The 22,763-nt window shown below is 36.6% G+C and overlaps 2 protein-coding genes across 3 annotated transcripts in view; one reads left to right on the top strand and one right to left on the bottom strand.

The window, feature by feature from the left end:
* The window catches only part of LOC106871102 (Golgi-pH regulating cation channel), a 65,542-nt gene extending 58,421 nt beyond the window's left edge, over positions 1–7,121 (top strand). Inside the window, exons 16-20 of the mRNA XM_052971629.2 lie at positions 670–773; positions 1,176–1,246; positions 1,490–1,563; positions 3,614–3,666; positions 6,839–7,121. Of these exons, the coding sequence (XP_052827589.1) occupies positions 670–773; positions 1,176–1,246; positions 1,490–1,563; positions 3,614–3,666; positions 6,839–6,911 (375 nt within the window). The 3' untranslated portion in view covers positions 6,912–7,121. The remainder of the gene's footprint in view (positions 1–669; positions 774–1,175; positions 1,247–1,489; positions 1,564–3,613; positions 3,667–6,838) is intronic.
* Positions 7,122–13,668: 6,547 nt separating this feature from the next.
* On the bottom strand, positions 13,669–22,655 carry LOC106871101 (PCNA-associated factor). Of its 2 annotated transcripts, none has more exons than XM_014917403.3 (4): positions 22,508–22,655; positions 16,571–16,645; positions 15,147–15,303; positions 13,669–13,892 (listed from the first exon to the last, which is right to left on the bottom strand). In XM_014917403.3, exons 1-4 carry the CDS (start codon positions 22,629–22,631, stop codon positions 13,880–13,882), a joined length of 369 nt encoding a protein of 122 aa, XP_014772889.2. In that variant the 5' UTR covers positions 22,632–22,655; the 3' UTR covers positions 13,669–13,879. The 2 variants fall into 2 exon arrangements, with proteins under 2 accessions (XP_014772889.2, XP_014772888.1); XM_014917402.3 differs by lacking the exon at positions 22,508–22,655 and adding an exon at positions 21,010–22,175.
* Between the last annotated feature and the right edge of the window lie 108 nt (positions 22,656–22,763).

Genomic DNA, 22,763 nt, shown 5'->3' with positions numbered 1-22,763 from the left:
ATATTGTTTACAAGATATGGAAATTTTGTTACTTGTCACACACTATGTTTTTGCATTTAAGGTAGATATTATTTCCTGTACAGTTTCTACTACAATGTTATTGTTGGCACTCCGTCGCTTACGACGTCTAGGGTTCCAGTTGATCCGATCAATGGAACAGCCTGCTCGTGAAATTAACATGCAAGTGGCTGAGCACTCCACACACGCGTGTACCCTTAACGTAGTTCTCGGGGATATTCAGCATGACACAGTGTGACAAGGCTGACCCTTTGAATTACAGGCACAACAGAAACAGGAAGTAAGAGTGAGAGAAAGTTGTGGTGGAAGAGTACAGCAAGGTTCACCACCATCCCCTGCCGGAGCCTCGTGGAGCTTTAGGTGTTTTCGCTCAATAAACACTTGCAATGCCCGGTCTGGGAATCGAAACCGCAATCCTATGACTGCGAGTCCGCTGCCCTAACCACTGGGCCATTGCACCTCCCCACTACAATGTTATCACCAAAGTTTAAGCAGCCACAGATACACATAACCACACAAATACTCACTCGTACATGTCTGTATGTAAATAAACTAATATCAGTGATGGTTGCAAAGGGACATCCTAGCAATCTGCAAAAGAGACTTGTTATGATTGTAAGTAATGATGTTTGTTTTTTATTTGCTTTAAAGGATTGGCGAGAATTGTGGGTTGATGATGCCTTTTGGCATCTGCTGTTTTCTGTGCTGCTCTTGGTTATTATGATTTTGTGGAGACCCTCTGCAAATAACCAAAGGTTTGTATTTTCCATCATTATTCCAGCTTTGTTTATTTTGGCTATTGCTATTGAATTGTAGGCCCTGTCATCTGTAACTAAGTAGACCAGTAACATAGATGCTTATTTTTAGATATGTTGTGACTTCTTTCTCACTATATCTCTAATGCTATTGCTTTTATTAGTATATGGAGCAAAGTGTGGAAATCTAAATATTTTATGTCTTGTACAATATGATTTTATTAACCTCAACCTTAGTGACTAAATGCTTTGACTCTACATGTGTTAGATGGCATAAAATACATCACAGTTTTAGGTAGGAACTTATAATTAAACTTAAAGAGTACATGTATATGGTATATTTGGGTAAATTCCTTTAGAGTCTTGATTAAAAAACATATGAAATTGTTTTGTATATTCTAGATATGCCTTTTCCCCATTGCTCGATGCTGAAGATGAAGATGATGATGATACTGTTATGAACGATGCTTTTGGTCAGTATCAACTGATTTATTTTTGTTGTTGCTTTTATTCTTCTCTATTTAGTTTTTGTTCTTCATTTGTCAAAGAAGAAAGGGTATGTCCCTTAACCTTTGAGAGCTTTCTTTGATTAAGCTGTGATTAGATAAGCATTACTTGTTAAAATAGCCAGAAGTCTGCTTTTCAAGTTTCAGTTGATACTTAATTTATCTTACTTTTTTCTGTTAGCCTCTAATTCTCAGTTCTGTCCCTTACAGATGGTATGAAGATGAGAGGAGCTAAACCTCTCTCGAATGGATCTCCAAAACAGAAAGATTCCAAAAATAAAGCAGTAAGTTTCTCTAATATTTACCTCCACCAAGGAAGGCAGTTATGTATTCTTCAGCTTTGGTTTGTCCGTCTATGTGCAAAATAACTCAAAATGTTGTGAACAGTATTTGATGAAACTTGCAGGAAAAGTTGGTAATGACACAAGGAATAGATGATGAAATTTTGGTAGTGATCCGGAAATTTTTATGGATTCTTGAAGGATTTTTCATTTGTTATATTTACTTTACATGAAGTATTACGAGGTTACGTTCTTTGATTATCTCCCTCGAAAACACGTTCATTATTTCCACATAACCTATGGTGGCATTGCTGTTTCCAAAGTTTATTTTCGTTTCTCTATTAATAATTTTACTTGTGTATCTATCTTAAAATGAGCTGCTTTGTAGAGGTCTGCACTCTCAGAGTGCTTTTCTAGTTTTAAATGTTCCATACTCTTTCAGGGGTTGCATTTAGACATTTATTATCATATATTTTATATTACAACTAATGAACTACATTGTCATTAGTTACAGGTTTCTAAAGATCCAGTTAATGGTTCATTGCATCCCCACAAGAGTGACAAAGGTGTGTCTGTAAGAAATTAAGAAGTACCTCAAGGGACTTCATGAAGCATAATTGTATTTTTTCATTTTGATTTCTCATTAATGGTTATTCTTTCAACTATATACATTTGCAAAAATTACACACATGCACACACATTCTCATATATATAATGTACTGTTCCATTGTTGGTAGGATCAACAAAAGAAAGTTCTCCATCCAGTGAAAGACATATAACATTTAATGTACACAAGATTTAAATTCAAGTTATTAATTTCATGCCTCTTGAAATATAATGGCCAGACAAACTTGTATAGCATGCCACATATTTTCAAGCAACTATTCACACACTAAAATACAGCATATTATGTGTTGTATTTTAGAATCTTAGGTTTTGGTCAACTTAAGACTATGATATAAGGCACTTTCCCAAGGTGCTGTGTAGTGAAAGCAAACCTGGAGCTATATGGTTGTGAAACAAACTTCTTAATTACACAACCATGTCTGAACTCAGTTTCTTACAGGAATCATTGGTGCTGGTGGTATGTTGTTCTTACATTCCTGTTTTAACACTAACTGGTCAATGAATGTAATAAATTAAATATTTGTTGTTTCTTTGGTGATCATCATTTTTTCTGCAATATGAAATATTAGTAGTTATTAAAATTGTTATTGTAATAATGAACTTAACTCTGATATCTGACAAATGTGTAGTTAAGAGATTACTGGACAGTGTACCTTTATAACTAGGAACCAAGTGTGGAAAAGTTTCATTGCAGTCAGTATGTTCAGTTAGAATTTCTTTATTGAGGTTAACCTTTTTATGTAAGTTGTAAGGTTTTTTTTTTTCTGGAGGAAAGTAAATTTGCCTGTGTCCTTTGCATGTCCTTTAAGACTAATGAGCTCAGTGTGGTTAATGTTCTTCATGAACAACTCCAAGAAAAACGTTTAGGCCACCCAGATCAGCTCTGATCTAAGCCAGCGGCCTGTGATCAAAATCATTCCAGCTTTGATCATCTTACCACTTTTTTCTGATACAGTGTATCTGGAACTATATTATCCAATGTATTCTTCCTTCACTGCTAAGATAGAATGTGATTTGAAGGATATTTGTCTACTATTTCTGGTAGGTTGAGTGAAGAAGTAGGAATAGCTGATCAAGTCTGAAACACATTTTGGTTGGTAGTTGTAATCAGTCCAGTTTACCTCACTTGTGCCTTATCTTCAAAGCTTTTTGGAGAGACATGAGTGACATCAGTCAAGTTTTTTTCATTATAAATCTAGAACTGTATGCTGTGGAAATCACAGCTATTAATGGTTTTATTGGTACTATTGGTTTGCTTTGGTAAGCTGTGTTTGTAATGTTCAATTTCATATCACAGAAAAATTGTTAAAAGAGAAAAGTTACTGCACTTGATCTGAGATGTGCCTTGTTTTGCCATCTGATTATTATCAAACTTCCTTTAGAAACAATTATCACCTGTAATCCGTAATGTATTATCCTCTTTCAGGAAGATGATCTTAAATGGGTTGAAGATAACATCCCTACTTCAGTGGCTGACAAGTAAGTATATAATTTTCTGAATTTTTCTTTTTTAAGTATATTATGGCTTAGTAGAAGAGGAATATTAGCACCTTTAACCTTTTGCAGGACTTCTAAAGCTGATGGAGGAAGAGAGGAGTTATTCTCAGGCTGAAAACTTACTTTGAATGCTTTCAATAGTTAGTTAGTTAGCAATCTTGTCTGAGGACGTGTCCGATCCAGTTCCAGCCTCTGCATCTGATTTCATCACTGATCTTGCTGATGTCAAGTATTTTCCTTAAGCATACGACTTGGAAGCTGTCCATTGTTTTTCCTTCCATTTTTGTCACTTTCCAGTTTCACATCCATAGTGTAATACTGATTGGACCAATGTCTTGAACAGCTTCAGTTTCATTTTGCGGCTTATACCTTTGCTTCTCCATAGTTTTGTTAGATTGTAGAATGCTCTTCATGCTTTGGATATTTAACAGAGTGGACTCTGCTAAAATCGTCCAGCAGTCATGTGGTGGTGTTCAAACCAGATAACAGTTTAAGTCTACCGACCAATTTCGTCAGCAAGTTTCGGATTGAAGCAGTTATGACAAAACACTTACCCAAGGTTCTACCCAGTGGGATTGATCAAGAACCATTTATTGTAAAGGGAACTTTTTAAACACATAGCCATGTCTGCACAGATGTTGCACACTACAGAGTTTGAAGTTTCACACATCAAAAAGGAAATACTTCTTGACTTGACTCTCATTTATGTCTCAAACAAAACCGTTATCTATGTCCCTTTATAGAAATGGATGTATATACACATACAAACACACACACTGTTTATACTAAGAATCCATTAAATCTTCATGGCAAAGGTATGGAAGGATATATTGGAGGGACTTCTCTGTTGCCTGCTTTGTGCCCATAACTTATGATATTCGAACTCAGTACTGGAAACTAATGAAGCACACATTAATTGTTATTTTACCATGCTACATATTTTGCATGGAATTAGCCGCCATCTCCTCTCCCTCGCCATTATCATTTAACATTTGTCTTCCATGCTGGCACAGGCTGGGTAGTTTGGCAGAATCCAGCAAGCTGAAGGGCTGCATCAAGCTCCAGTGTCTGTTTTGGCATGGTTTCTATGGCTGGATGCCCTTTCTAATGCCAAACACTTTACTGGGTGCTTTTTTTTGTAATACTGGCTCTGGTGAGGTTGCCAAGCAACTCACAAGACAAAAAAGGATCTCTCCCTCCCTCAACTGAGTGAAGTTGTAGTAGAGAGCAAGATAGCTTTATACCAGGTGTTGAGAAGTTAAAGTACGATAGCAAATTCATGGTATTGTGCCTATTATAGAAATCATCATCATCATTATTATTTAAGTGGCAAGCTTGCAGAATTGTTAGAATGCCAGGCAAAATGCTTAGCGGCATTTTGTCTGTCTTTATGTTCTGAGTTCAAATTTCACTGGGTTTGACTTTACTTTTCATCCTTTCAGGACTAATAAAATAAGTACCAGTTGAGCACTGGGATCAATGTTATTGACCTGCCTGCCCCTCCCCCAAAAAACTACTGGCTCTGTGCCAAAATTTTCGACCGCTTGTATTATTATTGTTATCATTATTTAGGCAGTTATCTGGCAGAATCATTAGCACGCCAGGCAAAATGATTACCAGCATTTCATCTGTCTTTATGTTCGGAGTTCAAATTAAACTGAGGTCAACTTTGCCTTTCATCCTTTCAGGGTGGATAAAATAAGTACCAGTGAAACACTGGGGTCGATGTAATTGACTACTCTCCTCCCCCAAAATTTCAGGCCTTGTGCCTTCAGGAGAAAGGATTGTTTGTTATCATTATTAAGACAGTAAAGGTGGCAGAATCTGGCAGAATCGCTAGCACACTGGGCAAAATGCTTAGCAGCATTTTGTCATTCTTTATGTTCTGAGTTCAAATGCCATCGAGATTGACTTTGCCTTTCATCCTCTCAGGGATCAATAAATTAAATACCAGTCAAGTACTGGGGTCGATGTGACTGACTTACCCCATCCCCCAAAATTTCAAACCTTGTGCCTATAGTAGAAAGGATTATTAAGGCAGCAACTTAGCAGAATTGTTAGCATGCTGGACAAAAATACTTGGCATCATGTCATCCGTCTTTACATTCTGAGTTCAAATTTTGTTGAGGTCAACTTACCTTTTCATCCTTTTGGGGTCAATAAATACCAGTTGAGCACTGGGATTGATGTAAGTGACTGGTCCCCTTCACACCCAAATTTCAAGATATTCTTATTCTGGCAGCTATGCTCTCAGAGCAGAGGTGGATGCTCCAAGAGCATAGCTGCTAGAATAAGAATAGGTTGGGCAAAGATCAGAGAGCTCCTACCTATGTTGGTAACTTAAGGCTTCTTCTTCAGAGTGAAAGGCAGATTGTATGATGCCTGTGTACAAATAGCTATGTTACTCAGCAGTGAAACACGGGCTGTGACTGCTGAGGACATGTGTAGGCTTGAAAGAAACGAAGCTAGTATGCTTCGCTGGACGTGCAATGTCAGTGTGCATGTACAACAGAGTGTGAGTGTCTTGAGAGAAAAGTTGGGCATAAGAGGCATCAGGTGTGGTGTGCAAGAGAGACAACTGCACTGGTGATGCATATGGGTGAGGACAACTGAGCAAAGAAGTGCTGATCTCTAACTGTGGAGGGAACCAGAGGAAGAGGTAGACCCAGGAAGACATGGGACGAGGTGGTGAAGTATGATCTTTGAATGTTGGGCCTCATAGAGGCGATGACAAGTGACTGAGACCTTTGGTAATATACCATGCTTGAGATGACTCATGAAGCCAAGTGAAATTGTAGTCATGGCTGATGTCAGTGTCATGTAACTGGTATCCGTGCTGATGGCACATAAAAGCACCTGTACCAGTGGCATATGAAAAGCACCCATTACACTCTTGGAGTGTAATAAATTTACACAAGTAATTAAGACTAGTGGTTGGTGTTAGGAAGAGCATCAGCTATAGAAGCTATACTAAATCAGACTGGAGCTTGGTGCAGCTCTCTGGCTTACCAGTTCCAGTCAAATTGTCTAACTCATGCCAGCATAGAAAGCAGACACTAAATGATGTGCCATTAGTAGAAAGGACTACTACTACTACTACTACTACTACTACTAGTGAGTATTTGCACTAACATGTCTTATGTTCTTCTTTCAGAGCGCTGCCTAGCCTAATTGATTCTGATGAAGAAATCATGACAACAAAGTTTGAAATATCCAAAATGGAGTAAAAATGACAGATACACCACAGGAAGACAATCTTGGACTTGGTTGTATTGCTACAGAACCGTTATTTATATCAAAGCTACATCTTCACCAAGTTGTGTGTGTATAAAGATATATACGTGTGTGTGTGTTTACATATCTATATGTATGTAGTTTTTGTTTATGTTGTGGTACAAAACCATATAAGTACTCAATACAATTTTGTTGGAAATGAACGGAGTTTTATATATGTTAATTTTTGTGAAATTAATGAGAATTAAACACTCCTTAACTGCAAATTCACTTGATAGATCAGTTGTACCATTGCTGACTGAACAGTCTTTTGCAGCTTGGGAGTATACAATCTGTTTATTTCCTAGTATTTAACACACACACACATATATAAGGTTGTCAAGAATGAAATGTTCAATTTCGAATTGAAAGTTTATTTTTGGACATTTCATTCTTAATGACCTAATATATTGCTGGTTTAATAAATTCAATGCGGCTTACTACTACAAGGTTCTCAAAGTAGTAAATAATTGAAGTTTTTAAATATGTATATATATATATATATATATATATATATATATATATATATATACATACATACACACACACTCTCTCTCAACTTAGTATTGAGTAATCTCTTTGTACTAACCATATATAGCTACATTATATATGTATATATACAAACACACACACATATATATGTTTGTGTGTGCATCTATATATATACACACACGTGGATTTTCTTCATTGATGTAAAACATTTATTTCCATTGCATCTCACCCCCTGGGGACCATATAACATTTCCAGCTGCCTAAACTTATCCAGATAAGGATCTAACTACATCTATGTGCACATATGCTCATAGACACACAAACACAAATAGTGATTATATATGCATGTGTGTGTGTGTGTGTATGTATATATATATATATATATATATATATATATATATATATATATATATATATATATACACTCACACACGCATGCACACACACACACATGCTACACACTGAAGCATTAATTGAAATTCTAATGGATTAAAGGGTCATAAAATTAACAAAAATATGCAAAAATAAATCACATAAACTGATGAATAAATATATAGAGGGAAATATTTGTACAAGAAATTTTTTCGTTTTTTTCTTTCTTTACAAATAGGGTCTCACACACACATATATATTATGTGTATATATATATATATATATACACACACACACGTCTATATAGGGAGTACATTTCCATGAGCCCTTTGATGCAAAAGTTCATTTCTTGTTTTTGTACTTAATGAATAAAAAAGGTAATCCTAAATTCTCATACATATTTATCTTCCACTGTAATGAGGCTCATTGTTTTTCATATCAAACTATGTGCATTCTACACACACACACACTCTTGCAAAAAGAACCTAGTATATATAAATCCATATCGAATTTTGTCTCTATGCAGCATCCACAAATATTTGTTAAAATAATGTTAATGACCTAATGCTCTATGGTATTTCACTGTATGTACCTGGAAAAAGATCTATATATTTATGTATGCATATATATATTTACATATACATACACTGATGTATATATATACATGCAAATATATATAATTATGTTAAACATCTGCAGTCTCAGCACATATATCTATCAATACAATACAAAGATGTTATTGAATAAGCATTGGTGTATATATATATATATATATATATATATATATATAAATTTATATTTCATAGAATTATGATCATATGAACATCTGTCCACTTCCAGCATTTGCATTGTATGTGTCTGTGTGTACATATACTTAAATGTAGATAAATACACACACACATATATCTATGCATATACGTGTTGTGTGTGTGTGTGTATATATGTATGTGTGTGTGTGTGAATAAACACATTGCTCCATAAATGCGCACATATAAATGCATAATCATATAATATGGCTCAGAGTGTATGAGGCTAATTCTGATAGTATTAAACACTGTAGTATGTAAGAGTACGATATAGGAATACACAAGTATGAGTGCACTATGTACATCCTGCCACACACTCATGTGTCTATTATTTGGCTGTTATCTTAAATATAACTGCTGTGCTGAGTTTCATTTTGCTTCATCTTTCTAGTTTCAAAGACCGAAACAGACTGTTCCTTTTGTTTTTATTTTGGTTTATTTATTTGTTATTTTTTCCTGCACTATTGACCTATGCAGCTGCACACCAATGTGCAGAGATAATCTTAGCTGGTTTAGATTGATGATAGCTAGTTTGTTTTTGCTTGAGGAAAAGATCTAAGGTAGCACCTCTATAAACAATCCAAAAGTGGAATGGTTATACACACACACACACGCACATACATTGTACGTATTTGTCATCCTACAACTGTCTTTCAAAATTTGAAACATTTGGAGTAACTAAAAGTTTTTCAAGGTAAGAAACATAAATTTACGTAAGTAATTAAGACTAGTAATTTATATTTGTTATGAAGTGGGGAAAAGAAATTAAAAAAAAAAAAAAGTTGTAGGTTGTTATAAAGAATTATGTGATCACCTCTACAATCCACCACAGCCAACAAGATATATAAATATATGTTGTCAATCACAGCATGCAATGGTTGCAGCTGCTAACCTTTTGTTATGTGTACATATTTTCAGCTGGATTGCAATTTAACTAGAGATGGTTAATTATCTTTGATGCACACAAAAAGAAAAAGAAAAAAAAAAACCACTGTAAAGAAAGATTTTGCTTTCATGTTGGACGTGCCAGGATTATGTGGCTTGAGGCTGAATGAATGGTGGTGACCCAGTCTCTTCAAATTTATTCCTGTTTGCATTATTATTGTTGTTATTATAATATTGCATTGATAAGTTTGAATGAAGATTGAGACATTAAACAAAATAAAAAAATTAAATATAATTGAATTAAAAAAAAAACAATATATCATCATACAGTTTGAATGATTACTTTTTTTAAAATTTGATTTTATTATATTTAATATCTTGAAGTGTTTAAATGAAATACATTAGGGTTATTAAAAGGGAAACCATACATATTTGTTGCAATAAAGCTGTATTGCGCAATTGTGATTTTTCTACTTTTGTTATTTATTCCAGACAGAATTTTTTTTCTTCCTTTTTTTTTTTTAGGCAGAGGCATGGTTGTGTGCTTAAGAAATTTGATTCCCAACCATGTAATTTTTGGGTTGTCTCACTGCATAGCACCAGCCAACCAGTCTAGTGAGTGGATTTGGTTGATGGAAACTTAAAGGAGCCAATTGTGTGTGTGTGTGTGTGTGTGTGTGCACATCCCTTCATCCCGGGAGTGGGTGATAGCTGTGAACGAGTGTCAAAAATATGTTCAGTTATGATGAAATATTATCTTACTTGGAAACAGTAATTGGCAACAGGAAGAGCATCTGCCTCAAAGAATTCCATTTGTCCCATGTAAACTTGGAAAAGAGGACAATAAAATGTTGACTATGTTATTGCCACACCAGAGCACCCAGTTAATACCAATTAGTCAATGGAGTCTCAGAGTGGTTAGCCATCTAGCTAAAAATAGCAGTTGAATTCTTTCTCAAAAATTGCATGGCACATTGAATGATGTAAGCTTTAGATACATTATGTCTGACTAAAAGATGAGAATACTACAGATGGAAGCCTTTGGTCAAGGTTGGCCTGGGAATAAACAACTAAATATTTAGTTTTGTCCCACTGTTCTCAAAGACTGCACAACCCAACCTTCTGGAAGTCAATATCGCATCAGAAATACACTATGTATATGCAGTGTCAGAACAACTAGATTTGTTCTTTTCACAAACTGATTCTGTGTTTAAATTAAAAAGTACATGGTTTAATACTTTTGGTACCATATTTTTTATTTTTTGAGATGCTCTGTTTCTTTCAATTAATTTTAAATATAACAAAGAATTTAGTAAAATAACTAAGTCATCATTAAGGTAGTGTTAGGAACATAAATTGTGACTAAAATTTGGTGGAAGATATTAATTCAAAACTTATGAAAATAAAACATTTGTACTAGAGCAGGAGGCAGTTTCAGCTGGGTTGGTATCGAAAGGGTTAAACCCTCAAGGCTATGTCTAAGAACTATGGTCAAAAGCATTTCAACTATAACCGCCATGACTTCCTAGGCAGAATACATCCAGGAATTGGTGCATGTTGAGTCAAGTGAATGATTTTTGACAAACTCCCAGCATTTTCCATTTTATAAGACATCAATGATGAATAATTTAACCAGTATTTATCAGATTTCAAGACAGCTGAAAGATTGAGTGGAAAATATTGACAAGGGGAAAGTTTCGCAGTAATGCTTTCAACATGAACAGTTAACTGCAGGGTAGCGTAACTAAAGATAGGTGAAAATAAGACAATGGAGCACCAACCATATATTAAAAGAACTTTAATTGAAAAACACTGCCATTGTCTCAGTAGATTCTTTTTAAATGAAGAATTTAGTAATTTCATCATTATGAAGTTGGTGTTCAAAGCAAATCAACATGAAATCTCAATGGTAAGTTTTAATTAAGATAACTTTAAAACAAAGTTTGTATCAAGAAGCAGAGGCAATATTGGATGGTTTGGAAAAGGGTTAATGACACAAATACAATTGTTATTTAGCCCTCAGATCAACTGCAGACCACCAGACTTATTCTATCAAAAAAAAAACAAAAAAAAACATTGCAGTCATCACCATCTTGTCCCCCCCCCCATTACCACATACATATTTGGGACTACATTATTCAATGTGTCCTTCATGGTAGAATTTAGTGCAATGTTTCTCTTGGGAGTGGGCATATAGACTGAAAAAGAGACAAGCTTAAGAAGGTTTAAATCCTAAACATAATTGTAAAGAATTCATTATTTTCAAAAGTAAGGCAGTGTATTTCAACAGAAATATATTAACAGAGGGGTTAAAATTACCCAGCATCACAAAGAAAAATTACATGGATGCAAACTTTGATTTTGTCTTCTCAATAATAATGACAAAGGGATGCTAAAAATTTCACTAATATTTGATGGGAGATGCTGGGATCTCGTTTCAGAACCATTGGCCAAGTTTAACTGAGATGACATTATCCTAAGTGTCTGTTTACTTTTGTAAGACGCTATGGTTTGTTAAAGGTGACTTAACTGCTCTCTTTAACAAGTTGAGCAAACACAGGCTTTTTCATTGCCCCCCCCCCCCCAAGTTTTAGTTTAAATTTTGTGTTAGGATCAATTTTATCACTTAACATCACAGGTGTTGTACTCCATAAATCAATCTATTTTTCCATAACAGATGTTGACATTGGACAACTTAAGATGGCTGTATAGAATCTTAAAAGCTTACAAAAAAGTAAGTCACCTGACAATTACAAACCTATTCAGGCTAGGCATAATGCTAGACCAGATATAATAAGAAATAGTTTACTAGACAGCAGATAAATAGAAAAGCCTTGTGACTTAAATTACACACAGACATCTACATGTAAAACAAAAAGTGAAGTTAATATTAATATACTTAATGCATTAAGTACAGAGTTGATTATTACAAGATGGTATCAAAAAGTTCTCAGGCTAATTCTGTAGCACACCAACAGAGTTAGCAGTGACCTTCATGAGGCAGTGTGCCAAGTGATATTGCTGTATTTACTTTGCAAGTTGTGAAATTTGTGATCACATATGCAGATATGTGATCACAAAATTGCAGCCTAGTCTGCAATTTTGTCATGGAGCATGCTTCAGCAAGCTTATGGTGACAAGGCAATGGGTCATACGCAATGTTTCAAGTGGCACAGGCGCTCCAAAAGCAGAAAAATGTCCCTGGAAAATGATGAGCAATTAGGAAGACCTGCCATGAGCGGCACTCCAGAAATATGGTATTGTGCATCAAGAATTTGTCATCCAGGGCCAGACCATCAAGAGTTCTACATTTTGAAGCGTTTGAAGGACATTTGGCAAAAGCAACGAGATCTATGGAGCATGAAGAACTGGATTCTTCACAGTGACAATGCACCATCACCAAGCTCTCCTCACTGAAAACAACATGGTATTGCTCCCAAACCTGGCCTATTTGCCAGATTTAGCACCTGCAGACTTCCATCTGTTCCTCAAGATGAAAATGCAGCTCAAAGGTCACTGTTTTAACACTTGTCGAGATCAAGAGCAAATTGCAGAAGGTCTCCAACTCACAGAAAACGACTTCCAGGCCAGATTCTAAAAGTGGCAGGAATGCTGTATTGCAGAGCAAGGTGACTATTTCAAGATGATGTTAAAACTTAGGTAAATAAGTTATTAAATATAACTAGTCAAGGAACCTTACAATATCACCTCGTATATGCTCCCAAGCCTTATTAATCAATGGCTAATATTTCAAACATTCTAGTAAGGATGAACATAATTCTGGACATGATTTGGTTTTACTAGACCTCTTCAACTAAGCATAGACTTCACTGTACTTGCAGATGTAGTAATGAAAAATCACAATGGAGATATGCAATATAATATGTGAAAAGCAATGCATTTTTAAGAATAAATTACTGAGATGCCACATGTATGAAAAACCATTTAGAGTTAAAATGCTTTTATGAACAAAAGACAATATAAGTCAATGAGTAACATATGTTAATAACAAGTAACTTAACTTTTGTGGTATATATGATCAAGTATAAAGTAACTTAAGGTAATGCAGTATATATACACATCTAAACCTACAAAAAACACCACCAATGGAAACAGGTGGCTGCAAAAAATGTAAAATAAAGACAAATAAAAATCATAGAAGAAAACATTTTTTTTTTTATTATCAAATTGTTATGTGAGAAGGATGAGCAAATATACAATGAAAGATGATTTTTAAAAATGTGAAGGATCTTACTGAGTTTTATTAAATCAAAACTGCAGTAAGTTGTGCTGTACTAGCTATCACAAAGGATTCCATTAAAACAGTGCAATGATAATGGCAACATGCTTCCTCCTGCTACAGCTGGTTAATTTGATGAACTGAAAAAAAAAAGAAAATAGATTATTAGTCATATGATACACAAAATTTTTTCTTCAATGACCCATTCCACCCTCATCTATTCCCACCTTCTATATCCCCATTTCTCCTCACACCTTCCATCTACACTTGCCCTTAGGATAGCCTCATACAACCCACCTTACACCGTTCTACCCCACTCCTTCCTTTATCACATACCTAACATCAATCCTATTCCTTTTCCCTGCTATACCCCCCCCCCATCAACTCAATAGTATCTCCTCTATTATGAGCCTCCCCACTACCACCCTCTTACAAGAAACCTGTTCCTCTAATTTTACTTCACCCTCTTTTCTATTCTGCAGTGATAGGAGCCACTTAATGGCCTTAGCTTTGCAAGTTGGAAAGCAACATTATTAGTGCTGGTGCTAAAGAAAAAAAAACATCCTGGTTGAGTGGTGTCAGGGGATGTGCATCCAGCCATAGAAACCATGCCAAAACAGATATTGAAGCAAGATGTTACGCTCTGATCTGTTGGATCCTGTCAAATCATACAACCTGTGTCAGTATGGAAGATGGGCATTAAGTGATATTAGAGAAGCTCAAAGTTTACTTTGACTAGTAGTTCAAATACCCTATATTAGCTTCTCTGAATTTCTGGACAAAAAAAACTTTACTTAAGTGTTCAAAAATAAGAAATCAGATCTGAAAATACTTATCACAACAGACTGATATTCTATTACGGGACACATGCTCAAATACCTAACATCTACTTCCTCACTGAATGGGAGACATAATGTTTTTATGAACACCAAGGCTTTGTTGACATATAAGAACAAACTGCTAAATTTGATCAGGAGATTATTTTCAGTTAGAATAATTATATGTAGATATTTATTTTGTATCACTACTCCCACAGTACACTTCTTTGTAATGAGAGGGAATTATTTCAGAGAGATTTAGTTGGTATTTCTAGCCGATAGTGACCTTGACATATGTGCGAAGTGTAATTGTAATGTTAACATTCAATGCTAGATGTATACTGCATGCAGTTTGAAAACATGGATAAGATTGGGCTAATTGGTACTATGTAAATGTTGGAACTCCCCCATTCCCTTTTTTAAACTATAACTAAAATTTCAAGCAGTTAGTTCATAAGAAGAAGATTGTTTGAAATTATTAGATATTGAAATAAAAGTGCATGAAAGGTTTAGAGAAAACTAACTGTTCTATGTAGTAGCAGCCTTCACACAAATCAGTTGAAAATAAGTACTCACCTCTCCTCTGAAGTTGTTTGATCTCCAATTTTCTGAATAGTGCTGTTTTCACTACTTTTGTTGTTGTTGCTGCCATTAGACTTGAAAAAATTTGTAATATTCTTCTGCCATTCTGGAGTTGGCCGTGAACAGACAGGGTTACCTCCTGAATATTTGTCTGTATGAAAGAAATTAATTTATACCTCTCTTCAGTTTTCATCCAACAACAGACAAAAAGACAAAATTTGATAAATCAGTTTTGAAAGGTAATCACACCAAAATGGGTGTGCAGTGTAATCCTAGATATCAAGAGCACAACAGGAATGCCTTTGACCTGACTAAACAAAAATACACCCATGTTTACCACTCAAAAAATAGTCATGCATAAGGCACTTAACACTCCACTAGCCAGCTAATATCATACTTGATTATGCAAAAGCAAAATTTGCAGAAACAACATTTCTGATTAGGCACAAGACCAGCAATTTGGAGCAAAGGAGTTAATAGTACCACCAACTTCAGTATTTCGCTGGTATATACTTTATAGACCTTGGAAGAATGAAAAAGTCGACCTTAGTGAGATTTGAACTAAGAACATAAAGAGCAATAACAATTTTTTTTTAATCTTAAAACCAGCAACTTTGAGGGGGAAAAGAAAGTTGGTTACATAAAATCCAGTGCACAAATTTTATTGACCCTTAAAAGGATGAAAAGTAAAGTTGACTATGGTGGAATTTGAACACAGAACATAAAGAGTCAGAAGAAATACTGCTAAGTATTTTGCCCAACAGATAATGATTCTACTAGTTTGCCACTTTTAATAATAATAATAATCTTTTCTACTATAGGTACAAGGCCTAAAATTTTGGAGGAGGGGACTAGTCAATTACATCGACCCCAAATGCTTCACTGGTATTTAATTTATTGATCCCAAAAGGATGAAAGGCAAAATTGACCCCAGCAGAATTTAAACTCAGACTGGATCCTGTCAAATCATACAACCTGTGTCAGTGTGGAAGATGGGCATTAAGTGATATTAGAGAAGCTCAAAGTTTACTTTGACTATTTGATCAAATACCCTATTAGCTTCTCTGAGTTTCTGGACAAAAAAAACTTTACTTAAGTGTTCAAAAATAAGAAATCAGATCTGAAAATACTTATCACAACAGACTGATATTCTATTACGGGACACATTGCTCAAATACTTAATTTAATTTATTGATCCCAAAAGGATGAAAGGCAAAGTTGACCCCAACAGAATTTAAACTCAGACTGTAAAGATGAACCAAATGCCACTAAGCATTTCACCCTGTGTGCTAACGATCCTGCCAGTTCTCCACCTTAATAATAAAACAACAAAAATGTAAAAGCAAAAGTGCAAAATACTTAAAATACTGTCCACTATTGCAGCAGAGTTTGGTTAATAAAGGAAAAATTGAACTTACTTGATGTACTTGGTGATGAGGGTTCTGAGCTGGTGCAAGGACCAAGACTTTTGCGGGGTGCCCGAGCAGCCACAGCTGAATAAATGAAAACAGGTAGAATCAGGGATGGAAAATTAGCATACAGAATGGCACCTTTCCCTTTAAGTAACCAATAATTTTAAACTAAAGCCTCTTTGTATATATTTATTTCTTCACAACTGTCATCTCTTCAAGATGAAAGTATAAATTTTTTATTGACTTTTCTGCCATCAACTACAAATCTTGGCATAGACAGGAATTAGATATCTTATTTTTATTCTAAAATCATAAATCACAGCTTTTATCAATCCTGTATGTGAACAGCAAGGTAACTTCTTTGCACCAAAAGTGAATTCCAAGAGCATAAGATGCAGAGACACATGGGTTGAGAAACATAAATCTTTAATTTTAAAAAATTCCAAGGCAAGCCAAGGGATACTCCACCGAAATATCAGGAATTACTTTGATAGTTGTTAAAATATGATTTCTATGATTAGACTGCATTGAATGAAAACATTTAGGATTTGCAGATAAAAGACAGTAGCCCACACACAAGAATGGATATGGTACTGGACAAACAAATCATAAAGTGGAAGTTCTAAAATACAGCAGGTATTTTTGTGTTATCATTTCATCTAGCCTTCAGTTACAGATGCTGGAGCATTTAGAAGAAGTTCACTGAAACAAAGCATCCTGCTTTTGAAAAACAGGTGTTGTACTGGTAATGTTACCCAAATCAAATGAATTGCTCAGTGCTGGCATGGCTGCATGGTAAGCAGCTTGCTTCTCAACCACACGGTTCCCTGTTCTGCCCCACTGTGTGGAAACTTGGGCAAGTGTCTTCTATAGCCTTAGGTTAACCAAAGTTTTGTGAGTGGATTTGGTAGATGGAAACTGAAAGAAGCTTGTCATGTGTGTGTGTGTGTGTGTGTGTGTGTATATATATATATATATATATATATATATATATATATATATATAGTTGAAATTTACCGAAAAACAAGTGTATAAACAACAAGCAGGTGTATTAGTTTGACACTCAAGAAAGTGAAAATCTTTTATGTTTTGAGCCTACGCTCTTCAACAAAAAGGAACACAAGGAAATAAACAGAAAGAGAATAAAAAAAAACTTGTGGAGTTAACAGTCAATCATGGCAACTGGTTGGACAAAGGTGGTTAGACAGGAGAGCTAGGGAGAAGGGGAGATAAAGTACTGGTGATCCCAAATTGAAGGTGCGCGTGTGCATGTAGATAGGGGCTGGTGACTGACATGTGGATGCATGCGTGTGTGGATGATGGTGTGGCGAGTGGGTGTGGGTTGATGGAGGGGGTATCAATGATGGGAGAAGGTGGGTAAGAGTGAAGAAAGTAGGTGTCAGGGCAAGAGAGGAGAGGTGGATAGGAGTGAAGATTAACTCCTGTTCATGGTGAATGCAAGAGTCCGGATGGCCCCTGTGCAAAAACAATCTGAACAGACAGGTGTTGTAATGAATGACCAGTAGAGTGAAAATGGCACCAGACTGGGGCGTCATTGCTGAGCCTAATGTCTCAGAGGTGCTCTGTGAACCATTCAGCCAAGTGGCGTCCTGTTTGACGGATGTACAGAGAAGGACAGAAAGAGCAGGTGATGCAGTAAATGATGTTGCTAGAAGTGCAGGTAAAGGAATGACATGATAAGGACGATGATGGGTACCTGTGAAGATGGTGGTGTTGGAGAGGTAGGGGCAAGTGCGGCAGCATGGGTGGGAGCAGGGGAACAAGCCAGGTTGGGAGGTGACATTAGGGAAGAAACTGTGGACCAGGAGGTCCCGTAGGTTGTGGACTCGTTTGAAGGTGAGAAGGTTGGGGAAGATGTTCAAAGTGGAGGGGTTGAACTGGAGTCACTGGAAGGCTTGGAGAATGATGCGCTGGAGAGGGTAAACACGAGACGGGCAACGGCGGAGTGGGTGTGAGGAGAGAGCAGAGGCACAGTCCACAGAATGTGCTCTGGTGAGGGCGGTGTGGATAGTGATGAGGAGATATCCACGAAGAATAAAGCGGCAAGCCATGAGCTGAGACTCAAAGTCATGGTTGTCACTGCAGAACCTGCACAGACGGAGGAATTGGGAGTAGGGAATGGAGAGCTTGGTGTGGGTAGGGTGGGGGGAGGTAGTGAGAGCGGAGTTGTGCATGTTGGCTGAAATGTCGAGAAAGGTGATGAAAGTGTTGGAATGGTGCAGGAGAATTCGAGGGGTTGGACAAAAGTTGCTCGTGGGAGAGCAAGGTCATGCCGATAAAGTCATCAATATAACAACCATATAGTTCTGGAGTGAGACCAGTGAACCTTGAAAATATTTGGGCCTCAACGTAGCGAACAAACAGATTCACATAGTTGGAGCCCATTCTTGTTCTGATAGCTACTCCCGAGACATGTTGGTAAAACTCCCTCGCAAACAAGAAGCAGTTGAAGGTTGGGTCGAAGGTCTAGGAAGTGTTTGAGAGCAAGAAGTCCTTCGTTGTGTGGGATCACTGTATATAGACTCTTGATATCAAGAGTGAGAGAAGTTTAGAGAGACCAGGAGGGAAGGAGAAAGAGTTGAAAAGACGAAAAGCATGGTTAGTGTCGTGGATGTGTGAGGGGAGAGAAGCCACTGGCGGGGGGGGGGGGAAAGGACATGGTCGAGGTATTTCGAGATCAGTTCCATGAGGCAGTTACAGGCGGAGACGATGGGGCGGTCAGGGTTGTTGGACTTGTGGATTTTGGGAAGGAAGTAAATGGTGGGAGTGCGAGGAGTGAGGACAATGAGGCTGGAGGCGGTGGGAGGGAGACGGGAGATGAGGTCATGGATAGTGGAGGACACAGTCTGTTGGAAGCTAGGTGTGGGGTTGGAGGGCAGAGGGCAAAAGAAGGAGGTGTCTTGAAGTTGGTGGAGAGCTTCAGCCTTGTAGAGGTCTGCGCGTCACACGACCACGGCTCCACTATTGTCGGCCGGTTTTATGATAATGTCTTTGCAGCGTCGGAGACATCGAAGGGCCGAGAGTTCGACTGGGGAGATGTTCAGATGTCGGGGACGCCTGCGAAAGTTAAACCGGTCCCCAACATGTTGGCTGATGCCCGCAAAATGATCGACTGCTTGGAACTGGCATCCAGTGGGATGGTCGGTGAACTAGTCCTCTTCGTTAGATACAGGTGGAGTGTTGTGGAATAGTGCATATAGCCTGACACGGTGCACAAAGCTATATATGTGCCCAATCACCGCTTGACAATCAGGGTTGGTGTGTTTATCTCCCCGTAACTTAACGGTTCGGCAAAAGAACCCGACATAAGTATTAGGCCTTAAAAAAAGTCCTGGGGGTCGATTCGTTTGACTAAAATCCTTCAAGGCGGTGCTTCAGCATTGCCGCAGTCAAATGACAAACAAGAAAAAGTCTCCAGTTACTACAATGGAAAGTACACGAAAAGAAAAAGGAAAAACTTGGAAAACAAGATAGCTTAACAATGTAGGGGGGAGTGCAGAAGCAGAAAGAAACAGTCCATTGAGGTGAATCAAAGATAACACCCTAACATCACTGTCAAAAGTATTCACCATCATGACGATTGGGCCCCGAAGAAATGAAATCTCTATCATCAGCTAAATATACGTATATACACATCACCATCACCGATCTATTAAAGTAATAAACTCTAACAAGAACACTTGTCTTCATTGCTAATTATATCACCTAGTTAATGGAGCTAATGCAGAATTGCACCTCTCCTTGAAAAATGCATTTTTTGATAAGGTTTTCTTTTCCAGATTCCTACGTTTAGACGTCGGAGATTACGAATACGCAAAAAAAAAAAAAAAAGAATATCCACCCACCACTCCCGTTTAAAATCTTGAAATTTTTCGAATTTTTTCCCCTATGTTTTAGATGACGGAGATTCCGGATATGCATGAAACCACGTCTTTAAACTTTTAAATTCAATAAGCATATAAATAGGTGTATAAAGAGAGAGATAGATATGAATGTCTTCCTGGGGCTAAAAACAACAGTAACACCATCTTCTAATATGACCGACCCTTACTAACCCCAATCATCAACATAAACAAGGCAGTATATGCATTCATCACAATTATTGACACATTTCAAACGAGGATCCAGTTAACGGAAAAAATAGAAGCCCAGAACAAATGCAAAATAACCATACATAACCGAAATAAAACCAAGTAAACAAGAAATTTAAAAAAAAACAAAAAACAAATAGAAAAACAGAAAACCAGCAAACATTTGCACTCAGCAAAAAAAAAAAAAAAACAGTAAAATGCCAAAGTAATTGACAAAGGTCACATTCCACTCAATGTTACAATAGCAACTTCAACATTAATCAAGCTGCCATTTCAGACGTTTCCAACCAACCACCAAAAATCAAAGATTAACACAAAACCAAGAATATGTACCTTTCATAAGACTCTCAAAAAGCAATTGAGAAATCTCAAAAGCTGTAGTTCCAGACAAATCAAGTGTACACCTAAGTTTTGAAGTAATCATTGCATTCACCATCTACAACAGACTGTACTAAGAAATCATCATTAGCTGAGCACAAGAATGTGCTTGTACCATATTCTTAGAATAACAACAGTTCATTTTTTACCCGTCCTTACAGAGTAAAAACTGACTTTTCGTTTCTATTAGAATATGTAGACATTGACCATGAAAAGTGTGCATTAAACTGTGGTTGATGTTATATTTTACGTCAAACACGAAGTTTTATTTAAATATTTTGCAGTATATCACAATCCGAATCTTTTCTTACTTATTCACAGCAAGCATAAAAAATAGGTCTTTCAATGAGGGAAAAGGCAAACTGTCGTTCATATCATTATCAGAGTTAAGTGAACCGATACGGTTCCACCAGCGTAACAAAACCGACAGAAAAGTTTTAACTTCGTTAGAACGTCGGACGAAATGCTTGGCGATAAATAAAATACCAGTCAAGGACGGTAGACAGGCGGAAACGTCAAAGCATAGAAACAAAAATGTCTTGCAGTATTTGTTCGAACCTTGGTGCCTTTGGTAGAGATCTTTCTATTACAAGCATCCAGGACGGGTCTCCAGTTTGGGAATACCTTCGTCCCTCCTTCCCACTAGCCTCGGATGTTCTCAACAGGGTCATGGGTATAGCCCTTCTCTTCTGACAAGAGGGATTAAACGAGGTTTATCATCTCCTCAACCACAATTTGTGATATTAGGAATACGGAAACAGCTGAGAAAACAGCTGAGAAACATCTTACGAATAAGGAAATCAGATATGATTCTTTTCGATCGCTTTAAAAGAACGTTTCACATCGACGGGACTGCAAATCATATAACTACATAGAATTTCGGGCGAAGGTAAAGAGTACGTACACCCGGTGGTTAGGGTTAGGGTTTTTGTTATGCCAAAAACCGGTGGTGTACGTATTCTTCACCTCCGCCGAATTTCGATTATCTTCAAGGCCTTCATTTCATAATAATTTCCAAATATTTTTATATATACTACCAGACATTTAGAGGGTGTAAAGTAGGTTTGATAGAGATTGGGGTGTTTATGCCTGTCTTGAGAGCATTCAGAAAATAGAACGTTGCCAAGTTTAAACTTTTCTGCATTGAAGTATTGAATGATTTAATAATTCACATTTCACTAACTTCGTTTCGAATTATGAGACATTCTTTTGTTAATGCGAATACCAAAATACATTTCACCTACGATTATGTTGTAATAAGAATAAATGCCTACGAAATTCTTCAGAGTCAATTACAAAGACAATAATTTGGAGATCATTATTCATCATGTGGTAAGAGAATGAAAAGCCACATGGAAGAGAAATATTTTGTGAGGAAGCATCTTCAACGTTTTCAGATGAGCTCCTATAATATTTAATTTAATTATTAGTAGAATCTGAACAATTTGCCTACCTTTTCTCACAGAGGCACAGCCATCAGCACGTGTTCGTACCATCCTCAACAATTGAAACGTAGCTAAACTTACCAGAAAAACATTAAATTTGGCGGGAGAGCAAGTTCGCGCGGAACTGTGCATACGTCACTTTGATAGTTTTCGTAGCTTCATTTTCTTTACTCTTTTTTTCGAATTTTGGTAATTTTATTTAAACTTGTTATATTATATTTAATTATATTTTATTTTAGTGATTTCTTACGAAAATTGTTAATT

The sequence above is a fragment of the Octopus bimaculoides genome, chromosome 11 (genome assembly GCF_046866305.1).
Source record: "Octopus bimaculoides isolate indiv1 chromosome 11, ASM4686630v1, whole genome shotgun sequence".
Classification (NCBI taxonomy): Eukaryota; Metazoa; Mollusca; class Cephalopoda; order Octopoda; family Octopodidae; genus Octopus; species Octopus bimaculoides.
Note: the sequence above shows the minus strand (reverse complement) of the source record. Positions and strands in the feature narration are given on the sequence as shown.

Bases quoted from the DNA above. Each gene is read 5' to 3' on its own strand.
- LOC106871101 (XM_014917403.3), bottom strand. From the start codon at position 22,631: ATGCACAGTTCCGCGCGAACTTGCTCTCCCGCCAAATTTAATGTTTTT. The intron at 16,646-22,507 runs GTAGGCAAATTG...TCATTTATTCAG, and splicing joins CTGTGCCTCTGTGAGAAAAG to CTGTGGCTGCTCGGGCACCC. The intron at 15,304-16,570 runs GTAAGTTCAATT...TCTTTCATACAG, and splicing joins CTCATCACCAAGTACATCAA to ACAAATATTCAGGAGGTAAC.